This window comes from Amphibalanus amphitrite, unplaced genomic scaffold (genome assembly GCF_019059575.1).
Source record: "Amphibalanus amphitrite isolate SeventyFive unplaced genomic scaffold, NRLGWU_Aamphi_draft 000194F_arrow, whole genome shotgun sequence".
NCBI lineage: Eukaryota > Metazoa > Arthropoda > Thecostraca > Balanomorpha > Balanidae > Amphibalanus > Amphibalanus amphitrite.
The window spans coordinates 454,353-477,779 of record NW_024881689.1 but is presented as its reverse complement, the minus strand read 5'-3'; the positions used below and the strand labels follow the sequence as shown (position 1 = coordinate 477,779).

The following is a 23,427-nucleotide window of genomic DNA, read 5'->3' as shown; positions in this document are numbered from 1 at the left end:
CCTCCCTTCAAGAAGATCAAACAGTAAATCGACCGAATAAAGAAAAAAGCTAGACAAAATGTGTCACCCTGAGGCCTGAACCATCAATGGGACTAGTTGCCAGTAGCAGTCATGGTTGCAGGCCGTGGTGCCGAGATTGGGGTGGCCCGTTCACTCACATTTTTTAGTAAACATCTGAGCAAAAAAATAATTTTTACATGGCATGCTAGAAACACGAACCGTTTGAAAAGTAATTGACCGAATAACATAAAAAGCATACCATTCACTGAAAATATATGCCGCATTGACTATTGGATGTTTCAGTGTTGCATCTTTATCACTTTCTGAGAAATATTGATTCAAAGTTGGGAACGTTTTTTTTCTGGGCCAACCGGTATCTTCATAGCAATATGTCATAGCATAGCATAGCATAAGCCTTAAAGGGACCCTCCCACCTTCAAAAAAGTTAATGGAGTGGCATGAAAGTGATGTCGCTTGGTTCAGAAAGAGCGGAAACGTATATCCACCAAATTTCACCGATAAATATTCACCGGTTTTCAAGATATTAGACTTTTACTATTGTTTACTTTTGGGATCTCCGCTGTTCCTAGCGACTTTATTTGGAAGCAATGGTTTGGCAGCTGAAAGTGCGGCACTTGTTGCGCGCAAAACAACATATACCACCGCGTGCTACCAAACGTTTTAGTGAAACATTTAAAAATCGTTAGATCTGCGCTGACGTCACACATTCAGAGGGGTATTCAAATGCATTAGCCCCTCTGAATCCAAATGCTGCATTTTTGAAATTCAATATTTCCGATTTAAGGCATTTCTCGATGTTATGAGTGCCGAAACCGGTAATTGTGAGCCAGGGACCCCATTTTGGCTATCTCAATTCTCAACTCAAAACTAATGTTAAGGTGGGATGGCCACTTTAACATATTCTAGGTAAAATTCTTCCAAATTTAAATTATTACGGAGCGAGCGAAGCGAGCGGAGTCTTTCCTTAGATTAACGGAAATTTCTGAGTATGCCGTGGTCACGATTTTGCGACGCTTATATCTCAGCAACCACCTGACCGATTTACATGCGGTAATTTTTGTAGGGTAGCTTCATTCCTTCTACCAAGTATTGGACTATTCCCGATGCATGTGGGTGACCCCTTATGCACGTTGGTGTCAGTTTTGTAATTGTTGCAATATCTCGGTAACTACCTGGATGATTGCGCTGAGAGTTGGCATGTAGGTAGGCACCCACTAGGCAATGCATATCCATATGCAAGAGTTGGGGTGCTGCTGCACGTGCGCACGTGCAGGGGTCGTTTCCAGATCTCGAGAATGGCTGGACCGATGGCGCTCAAATTTGGTACACGGTTAGGGACCAGTTAGTAGTCTGCCGTGCAAAAGTCAGATGGGACCCATTTTGCACGTGCGCGCGTGCAGGGTGCCGCTTCCAGATCTCGAGAACGGCTGGGCCGATTGTGCTCATATTTGGCACATCGCTGGAGACCAGTTAGTAGGGTGCCGTGCACAAGTCAGTAGGAGGTACCCCCTCGCAATTTCGCACGTGCAAGACCCACCCTCTCGCTCGCTCCGTTAGTCGCCCCAAAAGGCGTTATACTGGGGGTGAGACTAAATGCTTACTTCGAAATCTAAGCTGTGTTGCGGCATTGGCGGTTATGTGCGGCGTGTATGCCGCATGATTAGTAAGCGGCGACCACTAAATTAAAGACTGTACGCTCCAACCTGTTTTCAATGAATAACACTGCATACCAAAAATGCCAATCGCTCTCGTCATAAGATATTTAGATTTAAATAACTAAGTTATCTGCATCATTATTTTGAACCAAATTAATGCTTTCAACTTAGTAGGTACTCACTCATTCCTTCCTTCGTTGGCTCCAGACAGTCTTTCGATTGTCTGGAAATCGTATGCCAAATCCCGCACCTGTATACGACTGGTGCATATAAAGGCCGATGTAAGAATTTCAATAGGCCCTCACATGCGATTTCCTGGCTACCCAAAAAGTCTGTTTCAGTCATGCTATCAAAACATGGTATGTCAGCCCTGTCACCAGCTTGTAGTGCCCCTGACCGTCACCGACTCCCTTCCCTCCTTAACCCTATTCCTGGCGGGGGGGCCTCAGGAGCCCCCCCCCCCCCTGAGGTTTTTTGGTTATTTCTCCCAAACGCGTTGAGCTAGGAAGCTCAAATTTTTTGACTTTTCCTAAAAAGCTTCTACGCAACATGTCTGAAAATTCTGAGTTGATCTGACCTCAGGTCAGGTCACCAGAGGCGGTTTGGTGACCCTACCTCAGAAAAGTTTGCGATCACGCCAGAGCTAGAGTTTTTGACCGATCAATTTCTTCTCTTCAGGCTTTAGTTAGGGTACCAGTATGTGCAATTTGTATATCTCGGAATTTTGATATCGGTGATCTAAGGTCAGGTCAGTTTCACGACCTCCCCATTATAAGTCAATGGGGGAAAAATCAACTCCCTGTTTTTACCACTAAAACGGGTCGGAATGGCCCCATATACCATACATGACTTCATATACGATCAACCTTCACTACCTTGAGGTCTGTTTTGCTGTTGGGCAGCTGTGAGGTCATGTGACGTCATCAAAGGTCACCAAAGGTTTTTGGCCAATAACTCCGTACAGGAACAAGATACAGACGCGTGGATGGTCTCATTGTGTTCAGCTCGTCAAGACGCATCGAATGATATACATGATGACCTCGAGGTCACGTGACCTGAGGTCAACCTTTGACCTTGACCTTTCGAGGTCAACATAGATATCATTCGATGCGGATTGACGAGAGGATCACGATGATGCCCTTAGTTTGTTCCTATCTTGACTAATTCGAAAGTTATTCGAGAAAAACTCTCTCCATATCTAGCGCCGCCATTTTGACTTTTTCGACCCCTGTGACGTCATCTTTGACCTGACCTGAAAATGACCTTAGTAAAAATTGTAGATCTTGACCGTGCGTATCCGATGCCGTTTACCGTTTGTCGCTGCGATGTGTAGTTTTTTAGATCTGAAGGGGGGGCCGAATCGGCCCCCCCCCCGCCAGTTTCTTGTCCCGGCGGAGCCCGCCAGGAATAGGGTTAAAGCCTAGTTTCCCTCCATCATCTCTACTAGATTTAGGTGATGCTCCGACAAATTCACAAACAAGACCGAACTTGTTCGGAGTTCGGACTGTGAGTTAACCCTCGCCCTTTAGGGGGGGGGGGGTCGAACGGACTCCCCTCGGTTTTTCGCAAATAACTCGCGTAAAAAGTGGCCGGTCACGACGTAACTTTTAGTACCCTCGCGTTGATCAATTTTACACCTACCCTGAAAATTTCATGACCCTGACACAAATAACTTTTGACCTGTGACCTACTTTTCGAGACCATGTTTGGCCGGAACCGCGATTCAGCGTATGTCGGCTCGCATTAGCAGCGCGTTTGCAGTCTTTTCGTGGTCTCAAGCGTTCAAACATGTGATATGATGTTGCCCCCATGCATTAGGGTGGGTGTCAAGGTCACCTGAAGGTCAGGTCAGGTCATTGACCTTTGGTGACCTCGGTTCACTTTTTCGAGTTTGACATGTTTCTAGGCCAGTTTTTTCGAGCTGAATTCGAATTAAGCAACCACATGAACGTTTACAAAGTAGTTTTGGTGCCTTCGTAACATGTTACGAGGCTGTCAGAGGCGGTTGACACCTACTACAAATACCCGGCAGGACCTCTACTGGTTGACCTGACCTGACCTAACCCGACCTGGCCTAAATGAATGAAGACATCATCTGTGATCAAAACTAACATGATGTTCGTGATCAGCACCCCGAAAACCCCATAGCAGCCACACTACGACGTTCTAACAGGTCCCAATTTTCCCGCCTTTTGGGTCATTGACCTGACCTGGAAGGTCAATCGATGACCTAGGACCTTAAAATTGGGTATCATCGGCTTCCTCTCGTCACGGGCAACACGCTCGTTTTTTCCGCGAAGCTCTAGCTTGATCAGGAGCGAAACGGCAAGGGGTTATAGGGTTATACCTTATACGTTCGCGGCTGGAAAAACACCAATACGGGCGAGGGTCAAGTTGAAAGTATTAATTTGGTTCAAAACAATGATGTAGATAAGTTAGTTATTTAAATCTAAATATCCTATGACGAGAGCGATGGACATTTTTGGTATGCAGTGTTATCCATTGAAAACAGGTCAAAGCTATTGAGTTTTTAATTTAGTGGTCGCCACTTACTAATCATGCGGCATACACGCCGCACATAACCGCCAATGCCGCAACGCAGCTTAGATTTCGAAGTAAGCATTTAGTCTCACCCTTATACTGGTGACACTTTAAGTAAAGTTCGACATGTCAGTTTTGCCACCAGCAATGGTGATTGGTTCTTTGGCAGCTGGCTACAGCATCTAACCTCAGAGAGAGGGTCATAGGGAGCTAATCTGGCGCAGCTGCGACGAATTAGACGAAAATTCCACGCGAAATGCCTGTCTGAACGCGGCACGGGGAATATTCCCGGTGACGGTAAATATTCCATGCTCTCCGAACGCACCCATAGTCTCTCTTTAAAGTATCGCTTCATGGGCTGCAGCGGCTCGGCGAACTATTTCACTCGGTTTGAGGACCCCAGCAGTGAGGTCATGGCCTGTTTCATAAAAAGTACGCTGTGACACGATCCAACGCCCCAGGCAGATACCGGCGCCGCTTGGGTTCACCAGCCGGGCGCTCAGTGATGGTCTGCCTTAGTGGGCGCCAATCACTGTTATTTTTTATGTATAGTTCATGATACATGATTCAGAACAGAACATTCATGACACATGACATGAGATTCAGAAAAGACAAACAACGGGCAACGCTTCCTTAAACTCCAACTTCTTACAGGGGCGCGGGAACTACTTTCCGACTGGGGGGCACACCATAATAGAGATCAACCTAGGGTACCCCCAAATCTAGTTTTCTCACCGGTTTTAGGCCACTTATTTTTCACCCCTCGGCTTTTTCAACAAAAAAGAAAACATTTGCAAAAAAAGTGTGGTATTCCGTCTCAAAGCTGTGGGGGCACCGCCCCCACGGCCCCAGAGTTGGGGGGGGGGCAAGCTGCCCCCACTGCCCCCCCCCCGGCTCCCGCGCCTATGACTTCTTACCACGCTATGACATTCTCACGCTCGCGGCAGACACTTTTGAAAACTCCCGCTAACGATTTATTTATAGTACCTAATGACCAGTGTTAAAGCATTTTGAGTGGGGCTGGCAGTATGGAATTGACACATCGGTGATTTTTTTTTGTCTCCAAGCTCAAGCATTATCGCCATGTTTTACAGGCGGACAGGCAACGGTCGGTTGTCCTCACTGCGACTTCAGCTGTCTGGGACAAGATCTTCTGAACAGGCACGTCAAGGATAAACACGATCACATCGGCAAGGACGGCAAATTGAAGTGCCAGTGGTGTGATTACTCTACGAACCATTCCGGCAGTATGGCAAACCACCGCCGCATACACACGGCAGAGCGGCCATACCACTGTGAGACATGTGACAAAACATTTTCTTTGCAAAGTACTCTGACCCGCCACCGCCGTATACACACGGGAGAGCGGCCGTACCGCTGTGAATTGTGTAATAAGTCGTTTGTTAAAAGTAGTTATCTGGCCCGCCACCGCCGTACACACACGGGAGAGCGGCCGTACCGATGTGAGACATGTGACAAAACGTTTTCTCTTCAGAGTCATCTGACCAGGCATCGCCGTACCCACACGGGAGAGCAGCCATACCGCTGTGATGTATGTGACAAGGCGTTTGCTGTACATGATAAGCTGACCCGCCACCGCCGCACACACACGGGAGAGCGGCCGTACCGCTGTGATATATGCAGCAAGGGGTTTTCCGAGCAACATAATCTCGTTATACACCGCCGTACACACACGGGAGAGCGGCCGTACCGCTGTGAAACGTGTGACAAAACGTTTGCTGATCAAAGTGGCCTGGCCGTCCACCGCCGTACACACACGGGAGAGCGGCCGTACCGCTGTGCTCTGTGTAATAAGTCGTTTTCTCGAACTAGTGTTCTGGCCATCCACCTCCGTACACACACGGGAGAGCGTCCGTTCCGCTGTGATCTGTGTAATAAGTCGTTTTCTCAAAATAGTGGTCTGATCAGCCACCGCCGTACACACACGGGAGAGCGGTCTCACCGCTGTGATTTATGTAATGAGTCGTTTTCTGAGCCCAGAAAGCTGACTAGCCACCGTCGTACACACACGGGAGAGCGGCCGTACCGCTGTGATATATGTGGGAAGTCGTTTTCTGAGCCCAGTAAGCTGACCAGGCACCGCCATACCCACACGGAAGAGCGGCCGCACCGCTGTGATTTATGTAATAAGTCGTTTTCTGAGCCCAATAAGTTGGCCATCCACCGCCGTACACACACGGGAGAGCGGCCGTACCGCTGTGATGTGTGTGACAAAACGTTTACTGAAAAAAGTAGTCAGACCCGTCACCGCCGCACACACACGTGAGGACGGCCGAACCGCTGTTATGTGTGTGAAAGGACATTTTGTCGGCCATTTAGCCTGGTTAAGCCGCGCCCTGCTGGGCGGGGGGGGGGGGATGTCGGAACACCCCCCCCCCCCTGGGGTTTTTCGCGAATATCTTAGAGACGGCGGCGAGGAGCGACGCCGTTTTTGGCACACCTCATAAGGCATGTCTATACCGCGGTCTTATCCTACTGAAGCGCATGTTAATGACATCGGAGTCCGAGTCGATCGCCGGCGACCTAGTCACTCGTTCACCATCGTACCACACGGAACGCCGACCACCATTTAGTCATGCCGGCGAGTCGATCGGAGTCGGGCAGGCGTCGTTTTAAGCACTCGATCGGACCGCCTATAATGCTTTGCCACGTGAGCTGCGAAACTTTACTGGAGGCTGTAAGAAAGAACTCATGCAACACCTGCTTATGAAGCAGCGGGGCGGCGTCGGCTAGGTGTACTGTAAAGAGCATGCGTGTGTGGGTTAGTGCGTGTGCATGTGTGCATGTTGAACTAAATGACCGTTTTTTTTTTTAACTTTACGACTGCAGGGTGCGGAATAGCCACTGAACTATGTGGATGTGCCCCATGACGTAAATACATACATACATACATGCATGCATTTTTGTGCTCGTGCTGTGAAAATTTTGCCCTAAGCTCACCCAAGGTCAGGTTACCAGGTCACTTCAAGTGACTTCACCTCCTATTAAGTTTCAATGCTTGCCATAGCTATACCGAGTGACCGATCGCTTGGAAGCTTTCAGCGATTGATAAATGTAACAATATTTACAAAATATTTCTATCAAAATTTCGATATTGATGACCAAAGGTTAGGTCAATTTTCGACATCATAATTATAATTCAAAGGGAGAAAATTGAAAGGCGCCTCTTTTAGACCAACGCCATTCTAAACATTTTCCAACACTGAATTACGAGTAAACATGACACACTGAACCGGAAAATGGCACCCGTGACCCCTCGTTTTGTCTCCCAAGTCATCTCAGGTCACGAATGACGAATGGCATCTAAAAGTGTTTCGTAAATATATTTTGAGGCAAGCTGGAGCGATGAAAACGCTTTATGTAGATGTGGTAAGGTCGACGATACGGATCAACTTATATACAGCACGACCTTTGCCGTTCGGTAATAACCTTGACCTGATGTCGAATTTTCAAGTTGAACTTTCCAAGGCTAAATTATAGTTCATTCGACTCGTCTCGACGGGAGGAACACGGTGCTGGCAAAAGTAATGTCGTGTCTCTCTTGAGTCAAAAGCTATTGAAGGAACACATTTTCCTTAAAAAGCGGCTATTTTTTAATATTACGCTCGGGGGGCTAAATCGTTGACCTGAGGTCAAATCTGAGATCATTTCCAGAAAGGCCTGTAAAACAGCTATCGTAATTTGACCTCTGGTGACCTGGTCTTTGACCTGACCTAAAATAATGACTGAAGTATTTTCGTCATGGTTTTTGACGTTCTTTCGCATGCCGCTTACGGCGTGTCGCTACTTGTCCCAAGGGTCGAGTTTGAGGGGGGTGTTTGAACCCCCCCCCCCCCAGCAGGGCGTGGAAATCCAAGACTCCCAGCGGGGCTGGGTTAAACATTACCGGTGCCATGCGCGCTGATGAGTCTGAAGGGTTACACGGTGGTGCGGTACCGTCGAAATGTCGGCCAAGCTCCGTATCATGGAACGGCCGTACGGCTGCACCACCTACATGGTACGGTTCCTTCACCTGTCACCTGTAATTATACACATACGGGCCCACGGTGTGCTATAGAAACGTGTAAATACGATACGTCGTGTAAAGATTGTAGATATCCTCTACATTTGTGAGCCGACTGTGTTTTGTAATGTACGTGGTGGAGCAAACATGGCTGGCAATACAACCGGATGGAGAAATGGTCTGTTTTTGTGAGCGGAGAACATTTGTCACGGTGGTTTGAAGTGGTCTGATCTGATTCTGTCTACATGTAGACACTAGACAGAATATAGATTTGACTGAGAGAGGAAAGCGGGAAGAGAGGGAGAAAGAGAGAGAGAGAGAGAGAGAGAGAGAGAGAGAGAGAGAGACGAGACGAGACGAGACGAGACGAGACGAGACGAGACGAGACGAGGCGAGGCGAGACGAGACGAGAGGTCTCATGTTGATTGTCAAACTTCTCCCTTTTTCAGATGTATGATCGGAATCGGATACATTTAAAGCAACTAGAGTACAGGTTTACGCGATAATTGTATGTTTTGATATGATATGTTGAACGGATGCATTAGATTGGGTATAGAAACTTGTATATTTAGTTTTGTTATTTTTTTTACATTTGGTAATGGACACGTGGTGTTTGAGACTTTTGTATGTTAGGCCGTTATTCAACTCAACCCTACCACAACTCTACTCCTACTCTAACCCTACCCTGCTCCTTCAGGCTACACTACCCTTAACCTATTCCTTTTCTACCGCTACCCCTACTTTTACTCTACCCTACCGTACCCCTTCTCTACCCCTGTCCCCTAGCCCCTACTCTACCCAAGGGCTCCGCCACCGGGGGGGGGGGGACGGGGCCGGGGGGACGTGTCCCCTAAAAATTTTTCATTTTTTTCTTTTTTTCATTTCATTTTTTTTTTTTTGACGCCTATGGGTGCTGCATGGAAAGAATCGACTTCAAACGGCCTTCGTCCCCCCCCCTCTAACCATCGGGTCGTGACGGAGCCCTTGCTTCTACCACTACCTCTACCCCTACTTCTACCTCTACCGTACCCCTGCTTCTAGGTACCTCTATACCGTACTCCTACTTCTACCCCTACTTCTGTCTCTACCGTACCCGTCGCTACCACACATCGGCTCTACTCTACTCTACCCTGCCGATACCGTACTCAAACCGTATTCATACTCTACTCATACTTAACCTTCCAGGCGGTGGGGGGGGGGGGGCATTTCCCCCCTTTAGTTTTTTCGATATATCTCGAGAACCGGTGCGCCGATCGTCAACAAACTTTCAGTACCCACCGGGGAGTAGCTAGCGCACATGGCAACCAAAATCTTCTAAAGGCTATGGTAGGCTGGCTGTTAATGACGTCAGAGTGACGTCATTTCTGCCATTTTCGACCCAAAAAAGGTTTCGCGGGAAGAGCTGTCAGGCCTACAGCTTTAGAGATACAGAAAAATGTTTCAGACATAAAAGGTGTGGAATCAAAAGGGTTACAAAACCGCTATTTCGGCTTTTCGATTTTTTTATTTTGACCCCCAAAAATAAAAAATAGACTTTTTGAATATAATAGCCGAAAAATCCAAAAAGTTTTTTTGAATTTCGAAAAAAACGGAATATATGTGATAGTCCCTACCGCCTTCTATCGGCATACCAAATTTGACATCGATACCTCTTTTTTTGGCCAAATTATAGCGAAAAAAATGTTCAAAATTGATGACGTCAAATTTTCAAACTCAATTTTTAGCAATTCTAGACCTCGTAGCGCAAAACAAAGACCACCATTACACTCCCCTTGACGAGCTGCATCGAATCAATACCCATTTTTGCAAAAATATCAACTTTGAAATTTGACCTATTTTGACCTGACCTTGACCTGACCTCCAAAGTGACCTAAACCGTACCTGATGGTCTTATAACCATCACCATTGAGTTGGAAATGAAAAACTGGCCATAAAACATGCATCGCATAACCTTAGTAAAGTTGGGTTCATGTGGCGACCCTTGGTGACCTTTGGTGACCTGACCTGTGACCTGACCTGGTATGACCAGTGACCTCTAATAGCAACATATGTACTAGACAACTGACGCCTTATCGTCGATTTTCGACAAAATGCGTTTTACTCGGTGTTATAGCGCTTTCCCTAGAAGCCCCGTGAACGGTGAAACATTTTATTTTTTGACCTGACCTGTGACGTCATCGGTGACCCCGAGGTCAATGAAATTTGATTTCCCTTCACAAATTTGACAGGGCTATCGAACGCCGTTTGAATTTTCCGGATCCGTCCAGTAGTTTCGGAGATACGGGGGAGGGGGCAAAAAATGTCCCCCCCCCCCCCCACCGCGCGGAAGGTGGCCGGGAGGCCCACTGCCTGCCGGGTTAACCAAAAGCATTGCACTAATTTTTAGCACAATCGACCTAGCCGTTCTTGAGACATAAAACCGGTCCCGTTGCACATGTGCACGTGCAAAGTGAGACTTCAGTGCACGTGTACTGGCCACCCTTCTAAATACTTCAAACTGCGTACCAAATATGAGCAAAATCGTCCCAGCTGTTCCTGAGCTGTATCATTCTCTTGCACGTGCGCACGTGCAACAGCAACCCACACATGGTAATGTATCGTCCGGCACCGAAAGTTAAGTTTCATTGCAATCGGCCAAGGAACGGCTGAGTCATCGCTAGAATAAATTTATTTCAGTTATTGGTGAATTTCAGTTATTTACTTTTCACCCCCATAGCCCTTACCGGTTTCGAGCAATTAACGTGTTTTTGTCAATTATAATGGTAACTGTATGGCGCACGTTAGCACGCCCCCGGCCGCATCGTGCCCCACAATTTAATACGACCTACGTGTAAAGGTGGCCCATACACAATGAATATTTCATTGCAGTAGGTCAACGGACGACGCTGCATTAAACGCTACAAAGGTAATACGTCACACACAGAATTTTTTAGGATTTATATACAAAAATATATATCTGTCATGGATAAAGCACATTTTTGGGATTTATTTATAGTACCTAATGACCTAATGACATGCGGAGGGGGCCGTGTCCAGTCGTGAGGGCACGTTAAACGTTCGGACCAAATTCTGCCATACCACTGGAATTGCGCGATCGGGTGGTGGGGTCAGGGTCAGCACAACAAGCTATGCTTAGTGCGGGCTCTGATTCCTCAAATCCACCCATTCAACCATTCGGACTAAATTTATAAAAAAAAATGACCAGTAATGAAGCATTTTGAGTGGGGCTGGCAGTATGGAATTGACACATCGGTGATTTTTTTGTCTCCAAGCTCAAGCATTGTCGCCATGTTTTACAGGCGGACAGGCAACGGTCGGTTGTCCTCACTGCGACTTCAGCTGTCTGGGACAAGATCTTCTGAACAGGCACGTCAAGTATAAACACGGTCACATCGGCAGGGACGGCAAATTGAAGTGTCAGTGGTGTCGGTACTCTACGAACAATTCCAGCTGCATGGCAAAGCACCGCCGTACACACACGGGAGAGCGGCCGTACCGCTGTGATATATGTGACGAAACGTTTTCTCAGTTGGGTACCCTGACCCGCCACCGCCGTACACACACGGGAGAGCGGCCGCACCGCTGTGGTATATGTAATAAATCGTTTTCTGAGTCCAGTAATCTGGCCGTCCACCGCCGCACACACACGGGAGAGCGGCCGTACCGCTGTGGTATATGTAATAAATCGTTTTCTGAGTCCAGTAAGCTGGCCGTCCACCGCCGCACACACACGGGAGAGCGGCCGTACCGCTGTGGTATATGTAATAAATCGTTTTCTGAGTCCAGTACTCTGGCCGTCCACCGCCGCACACACACGGGAGAGCGGCCGTACCGCTGTAATGTGTGTCACAAAACGTTTACTGTACTAGGTAGTCTGAACAAGCACCGTCGTACACACACGGTAGAACGACCATATCGCTGTGACATATGTGGAAAGTTGTTTGCTAATCTAGATTTTCTTACCAGACACAGCCGTACACATACGAAAGAGCGGCCGTACCGCTGTGAAACATGTGGCAAAACGTTTGCTGAGCAAAGTAAGCTGACCCAGCACCGTCGTACACACACGGGAGAGCGGCCGTTCCGTTGTGATATATGTGACAAAGCGTTTACACAGCTAGGTAGTCTGACCCGTCACCGCCGCACACACACGTGAGGACGGCCGAATCGCTGCGATGTGTGTGAACTGTGACAGGACATTTTGTCGGCCATCTAGCCTGGTTAACCCGCGCCCTGCTGGGGGGATGTTCGAACCCCCCCCCCCTGCGGGTTTTCGCGAATATCTCATCATGCCCCCCCCCCCTAGCAGGGCTGAAAATTCAGGACCCCAGCGGGGCTCGGGTTAACCCGCGCCCGGCTGGGGGTCCTGGATTTCCACGCCCTGCTGGGGTGTGTGTGTTTGAACACCCCCCCCCCCTTCTAACTCGGCTCCTGGGCCACGTAGCGATACGCGGAAGGCGGTGTTCGAAAGAGCGCCAAAAATAATGACGAAATCACTTCGGTCACTTTTTTGGTCAGGTCAAAGTTCAGGTCACCAGAGGTCATTGAAGGCAAAATTTCGCCGATTTTCAGGTCGAATGTTGACAATTTCCAGGAAGCCAACGCATAACTAGGGAACGAATAGAGCTAAAGCACCGCGTAAAAGCGCATTCGATAGCCCTATTTCCGCCCTTTCTGAGTAATTCTCTCAGATTTGACCTAACGTCAACGGTTTTGCCTGCAGGGGGCAAAAACTGCAAAATTAGCCGATTTTTTCGGAAACATTTTTTCTGCAATTATTTTTGACCCAAGCCTTCTACGAGCTTACTTTTACCGGCATCGTGTTCCTCTCGTCAAGACGCATCGAATGAACTATAACTTGACCTTGAAAGGTCAACTTGAAAATTTGACCTCAGGTCAAGGTCATGACCTGACCGGAAAGGGTCATGTTGCATATCAGTCGATCCGTATCGTCGAGCTGAGCACATCTAAGGCGTTTTCACCGCTCTAGCATGCCTCTATCAAAAGTTATTTGCGAAAAACTGTTAGACACCATTCGTGGCCTGAGATGACCTCAGGGGCATAAATAGGGGTCACGGACACCATTTTCATGTTCATTGTGTCTAAACCACTTGTAATTCAGTGTTTGGGAGTGTTTATAATGTCTTCGTCCAAAAGAGGCGCATTTCAATTTTCTCCCATTGACTTATAATGGGGAGGTCGCAAAATTGACCTGACCTTAGGTCACCGATATCGAAATTCCGAGATATGCATTTGATAGATACTGTTACCCTAATCAATCGCTGAAAGTTTCAAAGCGATCGGTCACTCGGTGTAGCTATGGCAGACATTGAAACTTTTTATGAGGTGAGGTCACTTCAAGTGACCTGGTGACCTGACCTTGAATGACCTTGGTCTGAAATTTTAACAACATGTGTAGAATTGATGTATGATAAGGTGTACCAAAAACAGTTTTTGAGATATTGGGAGAAAAAAAACACAAGGGGTGTTCAAACACCCCCCTCCCCCCAGCAGAGCGCGGGTTAAACAATACCGGTGTCATGCGCGCTGATGAGTCTGAAGGGTTACACGGTGGTGCGGTACCGTCGAAATGTCGGCCAAGCTCCGTATCATGGAACGGCCGTACGGCTGCACCACCTACATGGTACGGTTCCTTCACCTGTCACCTGTAATTATACACATACGGGCCCACGGTGTGCTATAGAAACGTGTAAATATGATACGTCGTGTAAAGATTGTATATCATCTACATTTGTGAGCCGACTGTTTTGTAATGTACGTGGTGGAGCAAACATGGCTGGCAATACAATCGGATGGAGAAAATGGTCTGGTTTTGTTGGCGGAGAACAATGGTCATTGGTCACGGCGGTTTGAAGTTTAGTATCATTCTGTCTACGTGTAGACTTGGCGGCCTTGGCCAAGGCAATATATGTAGGGGAGAGTGGGGCACATTCGTGCATGGGGCACATTCGTTTTCAGCAGTTTATGGGAACACGAGTGACTGCACGAGCTCAAGGTAAATTATGGAAATATGTCTATCATTGCCGCCCTTCGTTCACCGTAGAAGACAACACTGTACCTGCTGTCATGCTTGATAAAAACGCAAATTTGTAACATTCGTGAGCTTTCCAAACTTTTCTCATATCATCCATTTTCGTGATCCTGACTCGGAAATGTGGTTCAGCTTTTCAAAATTGGGGGTGAAGAAGCTCACTCTATTCACGGATTTGCTGCAAACTTGTTTGTTGAAAAAGTGTCATTTTTTTCAAAAAGAAATTTTGAAATATATTACTAATAACGTTGTGGGGCAGGTTCGTGTACGCACTGCCTGGGGGCAGATTCGTGCATATTTTTTTAGTTTTTGCGATTTATGACTTTATCTGTAGAAGGTTTCTCTAATGACTTTCGCCTGACTCAGTCTCGACTGCTTGCGACGTCGTGACGAGCAATTCACGCGAACTTGGCGAGGTCACGGAGGCCGGCAGTTGGCACATTCTTGTTGGCCAGCCCATTCTTTCTACATATGTTGTGCAATGCATTCTTGTCGAAAGGAATCAAGTGAAATGACCCCCTGCCAATTTCCTTTGGTAAATTTCTGGTAATGCCCGGTAATTTCTCGAACTTTGCAGGGTGAACGGAAGTGCCCCACCTCTTGAACGAATGTGCCCCATAGGTGGGGCAGTTTCGTGCAAATGTTCAGAGTTATTCAAAGTCATTTTTTCTAATGGAAGCAATAATTTTAGAGGATAACTTTTAAAGAGGAAAACTATCTGCAATAGTTCCTTTCCATACTACAATCAACAATTTTGCCATTGCACTAACCAAAGAACAGATATATGGGTTTATCCATTTTTTGCACGAATGTGCCCCACTCTCCCCTATACCACCTTGGCCTTGAATTGGACGCCGGTGAAAACAGGGCGCCGGAGGGCATATTAGTCACGTGACATTTGGAACTTCTCCCCCTCCGTGGGCCTTCTACAGGGTGACAGGGGAGAGTTTTAAGTTTTTAACCCGGCAGTTGCTGGGGTATTTCGCCACCCACCGTTTGCTGGGGGAGGGGGGGCGTTAAACGCCCCCAGCCGATAACTCGAGAACCAATAGGCGCAGCGAAACGCACAAGGCGGCAAACGAAAGAACGCGACGAGACGCTTCAGATGAGTACTTTAAAGTTGAATTTTGAGGTCACAGGTCGGGTCAAGGTCAGGTCAAACACCTGAAATCGGGCTTTCAGTAGCATGGACTTCAGGACTTCGCAATGGGCGCCTCTCGTCATAAACTCTGTCAAAACGGTGCACAATCCATCATATAAGGCCTACAAGAGTGTCAGCTCCATGTAGGGGTCACTCAAGCATAGGTCAGGGTCAAGGTCAAGTCAACCGGGTAGGCACATATCCCCGAAAATCAAAACTGATATTCGCAGCCTGTGACACATGTTTTATGGGTAATTTGGGGCGTAGAACACGATGGTGACATTCATTTTATCATATGTGTACGTGTTTGGCTCAAAAAGTTCAATTTAAGAAATTCATGTATCATGGTCGTGAAGTAGTCCCGAGAAATTGCCAAGATTCAGTTCAAGATTTTGGAAAATGCGGAACGATGATCAATAATCGAAGATAGCCATTTGATTGTTCATGGTATTGGCAGTCTAATGGCGTTTACCGCATGTCTGTAGGTCTATTCTGTGATTTTATATGATTTTTTGAATATATGCCGTTTTTGGTCGAAAACTCAGAAATCATGACGTCACTAAAACCTCGATATCTCAAAAAAATTTCCAAACGATTTTTTTTGAAACTTTGTCACAATAAACTTCAATCAATTCTCTACAGGTACCCAAAATTTGGCGCGCCTGCGGCGCGCCGTTTTTATACTATGGCCCGGCGAAAAAAGTGGGGGCGTTTAACGCCCCCCCCCCCCAGCAACTCGCGGGTTAAAATCTAAGCTGCATTGCGGTATTTGCGTAAATATGCGGCGTGTATGCCGCATTGTTTTTAAACTACGACCACTAAATTAAAAATGTATCATCTTCATTGTCATTCCCTCGAAGAACGTTTATAAGAGCCTTAAGTCTGACATAATCAAAACTAATGGCCATAGCCTAAGCCATAGCTCACCTCCAACGATATCTAACCTTCTTTTGAATGAATAACACTTCATGCCTAAAATGATCTTGTTATAAGATTCTCACGCTGACTTCACCACAACCTACTTTTTCTTACAGCGGGACAAAGGAAGACTCAGCCGACTACAGCGGAACATTATGGGTTTCAGCTTGCTCCAGCGGGACAAAGTCGGACTCAGACGGTGGGACAAAGTGGAACTCAGTCGGTCCCAGCGGGACACAATGGGACTCGGTCACTCGTAAGGTCCCAGCGGGACATAGTGGGACTCAGCCGACTACAGCGGGACACAATGGGACTCAGCCGGTCCCAGCGGGACAAAATGGAAATCAGCCGGTCCCAGCGGGACAAAGTGGGAGGCTGGGACTCAACCGACTACAGTGGGACAAATTTGGACTCAACCGACTGCAGCGGGACATAGTGGAACTTAGAACGCTCCAGCGGGACAAAGTCGGAATCAGCCGGTCCCAGCGGGACACAATGGGACTCGGCCGGTCCCTGCAGGACATAGTGGGGCTAGTGGGACTTGTGGGACTTTTTTCTTTCCTTTTTTAAATCGTATATTCATTAAATCAGAGAGTCCCACGGGGAACACACAGCTGGCACATCAGCGAACAGTTCTCTTCTCTGTGCTCACGACGCACAATGAAGGACAGAAGCGGGCAAAAAAAAACTGTCCCGGTGACGCTTGAACGCAGTCACAGTTCTCATGGCACGCGGAGTAAACACGAAAAAAACGGTAAAAAAAAACTAAAAAGAATATTGCGCGATACAGCTCAAACCAGCACGGGCGGCGGCGGCGGCGGCAGACGCGCCAGCGGGCGTCCGGTGATCAGGGCGGCCGGCACACGGACCACCAGGCAGCGGCTGCCACCCAGCGCCAACCACCGCCGCCCCCCCCCCCCCCGCCCCCGCCGACGACCCGCAGCGACCGAGACGTCCCGCGAGCGCAGGCCGACCAGAGAGTGCTGGAGAGATTGGCCGGCCAATAAGGACAGGTAAAGAAGTCTAGGATGTAGGTTGGTTGTGTACAAAGGGAAGATTCTGTGACAGAATCTTCGAGACGTTGCCCAACTTGGACAAAAACTTGTCAGTAGACTTATGCCTTAAAAAGAATTTACTTTCATTTTCAGCCTCTCTTTTAACCCTCGCCCGCACATGGGGGGGGGGGGGGGGGTTGCCACCCCGCCAGGTAGTTTTTCTGCTCTGCACTCAACATTTTTAGAGCTAGAAGCCTGATTTTTCGTATAGCTGCTCCTCTATCCTTTTCTTGATGTCCACTGAAAATTTCAAGTTTCTGTTGTTTTTGGTTTCGGAGATATGACCTTGTTTTTCAGGTCATGTCATGACCCAAATGACCAATTCTCAACATCTTGCGTTGGCTATGGGCCTTGTGAGCTTTTGACACCTTGATTTCGGCCTTTTTTGCTAGTCTTACCTCCCACCTATCATGGAACATGTTGTTCGGAGATGTACAGAGGTCAAGGTCAGGGTCTAGGTCAACCTAGGTCATCTAAATAATTGCGTTTTAGGCAAGCTGAATTTACTTTCCGTGAAGTTTTTTGACTGCATTTTTGGTAAAAGCTTCTCAGACCATGATTTCATGTAATATGGACACATAAACACTCCGTGCACACATCAGTAGGGTAAGGTGCCTAATTAGCGACCCCCTTAATTTGAACCGTCATTGCTCACGCTCTGTGGGTGCCACTGTATTACTGGCTTGATTTTCGGAGAAATCGTTCATTTTTCTATTAAAATATAGTCATTTTCTGCCCCAATATTCACTAACTTATTTGTAGTGAGCATTTTGGCAAACCATTGCAAAAAAACGCTAATAGGGAACTCTTCCCGATTAGCGACCGGGGAGGGTCGCTAATAAGTCTATGGGTTTCCCCATATTAAAAATGGCAAAAATGCGACGCCTGAAAAGATGAAATATGATCTCAAAAAGGTAACCTATACGCAAAGCACTCAATCACTCGAACATGCACGTTTATCCAATACATTCACGTAGGTAAAAACTGATCACGTGATGCACCGAAGGCGAAAAGAAGGCGGAAACCCAAATTTTGCGGGCTATCTCGCATGATATTCGAGGTCCGCGCTGAATTCGGCATCCCTGCAGTCGGTGATGACATTTGGCATCCCCTGCCACACATTGCAAGCTTCAGCAACACCTCATTTTCATTTATCTCTTTTCCCCTTTCTTTCCCTTCTTGAGCTATTTGCGACCATGTCAGGCGCAAATAGGAAATATGAGTTGCGACACAATTTTAACCGCCAACAGTTGAGCGATTCACTATGGGAAAACGGCAATCAATTGAAAAAGGAATGTCGATTCAGAATAAAGAAGGTGCATCATCCTAATGTGCATCGCTTTTCATCAGAGAGGGCCCAAACACACACGTTTTGGATAAGAAACTCGTCATTTTTATTTAAACTCACCTGAAACGTCCCACCAGAAACATCGACGACCGGAAAATAATTCAATTTGATAACCAAAGTATGGCTGACCTTTTGACGATGTTTTTACCCCGTTTTCTCCTGCCAGTTTTTCTGTAGGGAGGTAGGTCGCAATTCGGAAAGGGTCGCTAATTAGGCACTAATTAACGACCCTTTCCGAGTATATATAGACCCTTAGCGACTAATTAGCGACCCTTTAGCGAGTATAGGGTATAATTAGCCACTAAATTACCCTATACACACAGACACACACAGACATACAAACACATATCATTGACCTTGACCTAACTTGACCTGAAATGACCTCAGCAGCAAAAATCTGGTCGGGTAGTGTGACAAAGAGGTTCTGGCTGGCTTGGCACCAGAAAACGGCATTGTCACCGCCCATCGGTATATGATAAGCAGCGCGCTTGATATCCAACGACGACCCAAAACAGCAACATTTTTTAGTTTGACCTGACCTGGAAGGTCAATGACTCACCTGAGAAGGTAAAACTGGGTATCATTGGATTCGTCTCTTCCCAAAGAATCTTTTTGGTCTGGTCTTTACCGCGAAGCTCTATCTCCAACAGGAACGAAATGGCGCGTGGGGGGGGGGGGGCAACCACCCCCACATGTGCGTTCTAGGATGGGAAAATGGCATGTGCGGGCGAGGGTTAAGTAGGTAAGTGATGAAAATGATGTAGTGCTGGGAATCTGATTTTTATGTCTTGCCCTGACTTGTGGGACTTAGCCGGCTCCGACGGGACAAAGTCGGACTCAGCCAGTCCCAGCGGGCCACAATGGGACTCGACGGGTCCAAGCGGGACATAGTGGGGCTCAGCCGACTACCGCAGGACATAGTGGGACTCAGCCGGTTCCAGCGGGACAAAGTGGGACTAAGGTGACTACAGCGGGACATTGTGGGACTCATCCGACTGCAGCGGGACAAAGTGAGACTCAGTCGACTAAGCGGGACATAGTGTGCTGAGTCCCACTATGTCCCGCTGGGACCGGCGGAGTCCCATTGTGTCCCGCTGGGACCGGCTGAGTCCGCTTTGTCCCGCTGGAGCCGGCTAATTCCAACTATGTATGTCCCGCTGTAATCGGTTGAGTCCCAATTTGTCCCACTGTAGTCGGCTGAGTCCCACTTTGTTCCACTGGGACCGGCTGAGTCCCACTTTATCCTGCTGGGACCGGCCGAGTCCCATCGTGTCCCGCTCTAGTCGGCTCGGTCCCAATTTGTCCCGCTAAACCCGCTGAGTCCCACTATGTCCCGCAGTAGTCGGCCGAGTCCCACCATGTCCCGCTGGGACCTTACGAGTGACCGAGTCCCATTGTGTCCCGCTGGGACCGGGCGAATCCCATTGTATCCCGCTGGGACCGGCTGAAACCCATAATGTCCCGCTGTAGTCGGCTGAGTCTTCTTTGTCCCGCTGTAAGAAAAAGTAGGTTGTGGTGAACATAAATTAGTAAATTTCAATCTGAGAATCTTATAACGAGAGCATTTCAGGCATGAAGTGTTATTCATTCAAAAGGAGGTTAGATATCTCTGAAATGGTATATGAGAAAGCAGTTACAGAAAATAAGAGATAACATCATAAAGATGAATACCATAAGTTTTCATTATGTCAGACTATTGGCTTATAAACGTTCTTCGAGGGAATAGCAATGAGGATGATTCGTTTTTAATTTAGTGGTCGCAGTTTATAAACAATGCGGCACACACGCCGCATATTACTGCAAATGCCGCAATGCAGCTTAGGGTCTGTTCCCGTCGCTCCTCCAAGCTCCTCCAAGCTCATCTTGATTCCACATCTCACCACCACTACTTGCCTCCTCCCTCATCCCAGGCCCTGTTTCACCGGTGATAGCAGCACGCTGCTATCACACGTGTCAAATTGGGTTTCCATGGAAACATCTACAAACCATGGCGTCGTCAAACTGTGTGATGTCATCAAATATTGCTGCTAACATCTTCACGGCCGTGCGAATGTATCAAACGGATTCAACGAGACAGCAACTCTGTTTCAAACGTAGCTATGAAAAAGCTCACGGATTACACGAAACGTCATTAGTGTGAGGTCATCACATTACGTCAGCTCGCGCAATTTGATAGTAGCGTGCTGCTATCACCGGTGAAACAGGGGCCAGGGCCCCAAACGAAAGTTGGATTTTTGGAGGAGGCTCTGCTTAGACATATTTCGCGCACGTAATACGAATGTGAATTGTTTATAAATGAGATTTGAGGGAAGTGGAAATGATTTTAGTGATCGATGACGATGGGAAATCTTTGAATTGAATAGTAGGTAATGTTTGATATTAATCTATGGTTATTTTGTTAGAAAGCGATTATTATCTCTTGATTTTTTTTTTGCGCGCCATAGATTGCCGACCGTTACAGCCCGCAAACAGCTTATTTCCTCGCAAAAATGTTCCCGTGGCTCCTCTGAAACGGCTCTCCTCTCCGTCATATTACATGAGTCCCGCCCCTTTTGGTGACGTAACAACCCGGATGACCGCAGCGACCGCAGCGTCCATGAACAGGGCCCAGTTTTTTCGGTAATTCAGCTAGCGATTCTCGTGCTGTGTTCAAAGAGACGTGTACAGTGAGGGTCGAACTTCAAAAAACGAACTATAGTAACGGCCACAGACCGACATCCTTTACGTGCATCTGTATTACTGACACACCACATATAGATCGACAGGACGCACAGTCCCGCGTCCGCACTGCTCACAGCCAGCAAGTCTTGCCGCGAGCGAACCGACGCGAGTGACGGTTGCACAGGCGTCCAAAACGCGACGACGCGTGTCAGCCCTTGCCACCAGGTGACAGCTACTCCCAGCTACTATGAAGCCCAGACACCATTCCCCCTTGACAACGAAGGCGCCTACACTTCACATGACGGTAACTCGGGCGACCACCTACCCACTGGTTTCCCCGCGTCACAGCTCCCCTCACGGTCGCGGGACCATCCACGGCGGCAGTCGCGTTGCTATCCTCCGATACCCGGCCGCGGTCAGGTGGATGCCATCCGGCTGGAAGTACTCTGTGGCCACGTCATCCGTTAGGAAGTACCGTGATTCTCCACCATGGTTACGGCGCTTGGTGAGGCATCTCCCCACGTTAGGCGGCACGGGCGGACATCGATAGCAGCGCCTCTATCGGTCACTAGGGAAAGCTGGGCTGTAGGCGACGAAATACCGGCTGAGTTGTCACACGTTGAATAGGTTTATAGACATCAGTCTTGTGAAAAAGTTGAACTTTTGCCTTCAATATTTCTACTGGCAATTTTAGAAGTGTCTCCACATAGATTACAAAACCGTTTAGATTATTGTATTCACTTCAAGCATTCCCTATTGTTCTTGACGATGATGCGGGAACTATTTCTAATTAGTGTTTCTAGCTTAGTAAAAGACATGTTGTGCAAACGATGAAAAAAGCATAAATGGAAAATTTTAAATGCAATTTTCTCTAACAATTAATGGTAAATTATCTACACATCAAGGAAAAGGTGCATGCTAACTGATAATTTAAAGTTCTTGGGGCCAGTTGTTTTCTTCTTTTCTTACGTCGCCCCAATGGCCGCGAATACACTTGTGATAACGCCTATCGACACACGCCACCGACACGTTGCCGTTCCGCTTCCGGGCCCAGCGGACCATTTGCCGTTCCAAGCCGAAGGCAGCCGTGTTTTCCCACCGATCCCTCTCGTAATCATCAGCTAACCTGTCTCGCGAGGGCCGCGGTGTCGGACCGACCAGAGTGACGGGTGCGATAGCGGCCACCTCCGCAACCTGGGCCGTCACCGAAGACCACAGCTCTTTGCTCATCGTTCTGCGCCGTCCATCCGGCGGGTAGACATCGTTACCCCCGAGCCAGAGTGCCACCGCTGCCGGGTACACTTCCTTAGTGTTGGCCCATGTCCGAACCACTTCGATCAACGCTCCGCTGCTTAGGCAGCCGGCCCAGTGTTCGCCAATGTCAGCGGGCGGCACCCATACCGTCACCCGCCAGTTATCTGCATCAGCGGCAAATCTGGCGTGCCGCACCAACGAATCACCGATTATCAGGCCGGCGGGCCGCACCGTATCACCCCACGGTCTCACTGGATGTTCCACCGGAGAGGGGATCGGCGACCCGCCGTTCCCCCCCGGCGATCCATCTCGGTCCTCGGCCCCGGCGGCAGGCGTCTCCCTTAACGGACTCCGCGGTCGTTGTATCGCCCTCCGCTTATGCGGCGGAGACACCGGAGCATCATTGTCCTGATCTTCTGCGGCCATGTGGAAGGAGAACAAAGTGATGTGTCAATATGTGCATGCACACGTGCAAACTGGGTCACAGCTGACTTGAAAGACACCCTACTCGACGGTCCCTAGTTGGTATTAAATTTGAGCGCAATACGTGTAGAGCAGTTTTTGATATCTGGAAGTGTTTCTTGCACGTGCAAGAGCAATACAACCGTGTCACTATGAAGTGCTTGGCCCGGTGCTTATCTACCTATAAAGTACAGCGCAATCAGTCCAGTAATTACCAAGTTATTGCAATTGTTACAAAACTGACACCTCTCCATTTTGCATGTGACACGTGCAGTGGAGGCCAACCACGGGCACA

At 48.0% G+C, this 23,427-nt stretch overlaps 3 protein-coding genes across 3 annotated transcripts in view; 2 read left to right on the top strand and 1 right to left on the bottom strand.

Moving 5' to 3' along the window:
• The window catches only part of LOC122384618 (zinc finger protein 2-like), a 44,139-nt gene extending 35,726 nt beyond the window's left edge, over positions 1 to 8,413 (top strand). The window contains exon 6 of the mRNA XM_043372206.1: positions 5,312 to 8,413. Within this exon, the coding sequence (XP_043228141.1) occupies positions 5,312 to 6,504 (1,193 nt within the window). The 3' untranslated portion in view covers positions 6,505 to 8,413. The remainder of the gene's footprint in view (positions 1 to 5,311) is intronic.
• On the top strand, positions 8,182 to 14,103 carry LOC122384638 (zinc finger protein 525-like). The gene is made up of 2 exons (XM_043372236.1): positions 8,182 to 8,284; positions 11,541 to 14,103. Exons 1-2 carry the CDS (start codon positions 8,182 to 8,184, stop codon positions 12,395 to 12,397), a joined length of 960 nt encoding a protein of 319 aa, XP_043228171.1. The 3' UTR covers positions 12,398 to 14,103.
• Positions 14,104 to 21,472: 7,369 nt separating this feature from the next.
• LOC122384617 lies at positions 21,473 to 23,111 on the bottom strand. Its single transcript, XM_043372204.1, has 2 exons — positions 22,431 to 23,111; positions 21,473 to 21,938 (listed from the first exon to the last, which is right to left on the bottom strand). The coding sequence occupies exons 1-2, from the start codon at positions 23,094 to 23,096 to the stop codon at positions 21,771 to 21,773; spliced, it is 834 nt and encodes a 277-aa protein (XP_043228139.1). The 5' UTR covers positions 23,097 to 23,111; the 3' UTR covers positions 21,473 to 21,770.
• Positions 23,112 to 23,427: the final 316 nt, after the last annotated feature.

Bases quoted from the DNA above. Each gene is read 5' to 3' on its own strand.
- LOC122384638 (XM_043372236.1), top strand. From the start codon at position 8,182: ATGTCGGCCAAGCTCCGTATCATGGAACGGCCGTACGGCTGCACCACC. The intron at 8,285-11,540 runs GTGTGCTATAGA...CATGTTTTACAG, and splicing joins TATACACATACGGGCCCACG to GCGGACAGGCAACGGTCGGT.
- LOC122384617 (XM_043372204.1), bottom strand. From the start codon at position 23,096: ATGGCCGCAGAAGATCAGGACAATGATGCTCCGGTGTCTCCGCCGCAT. The intron at 21,939-22,430 runs GTCGATAGGCGT...GTGCCGCCTAAC, and splicing joins GCAACGTGTCGGTGGCGTGT to GTGGGGAGATGCCTCACCAA.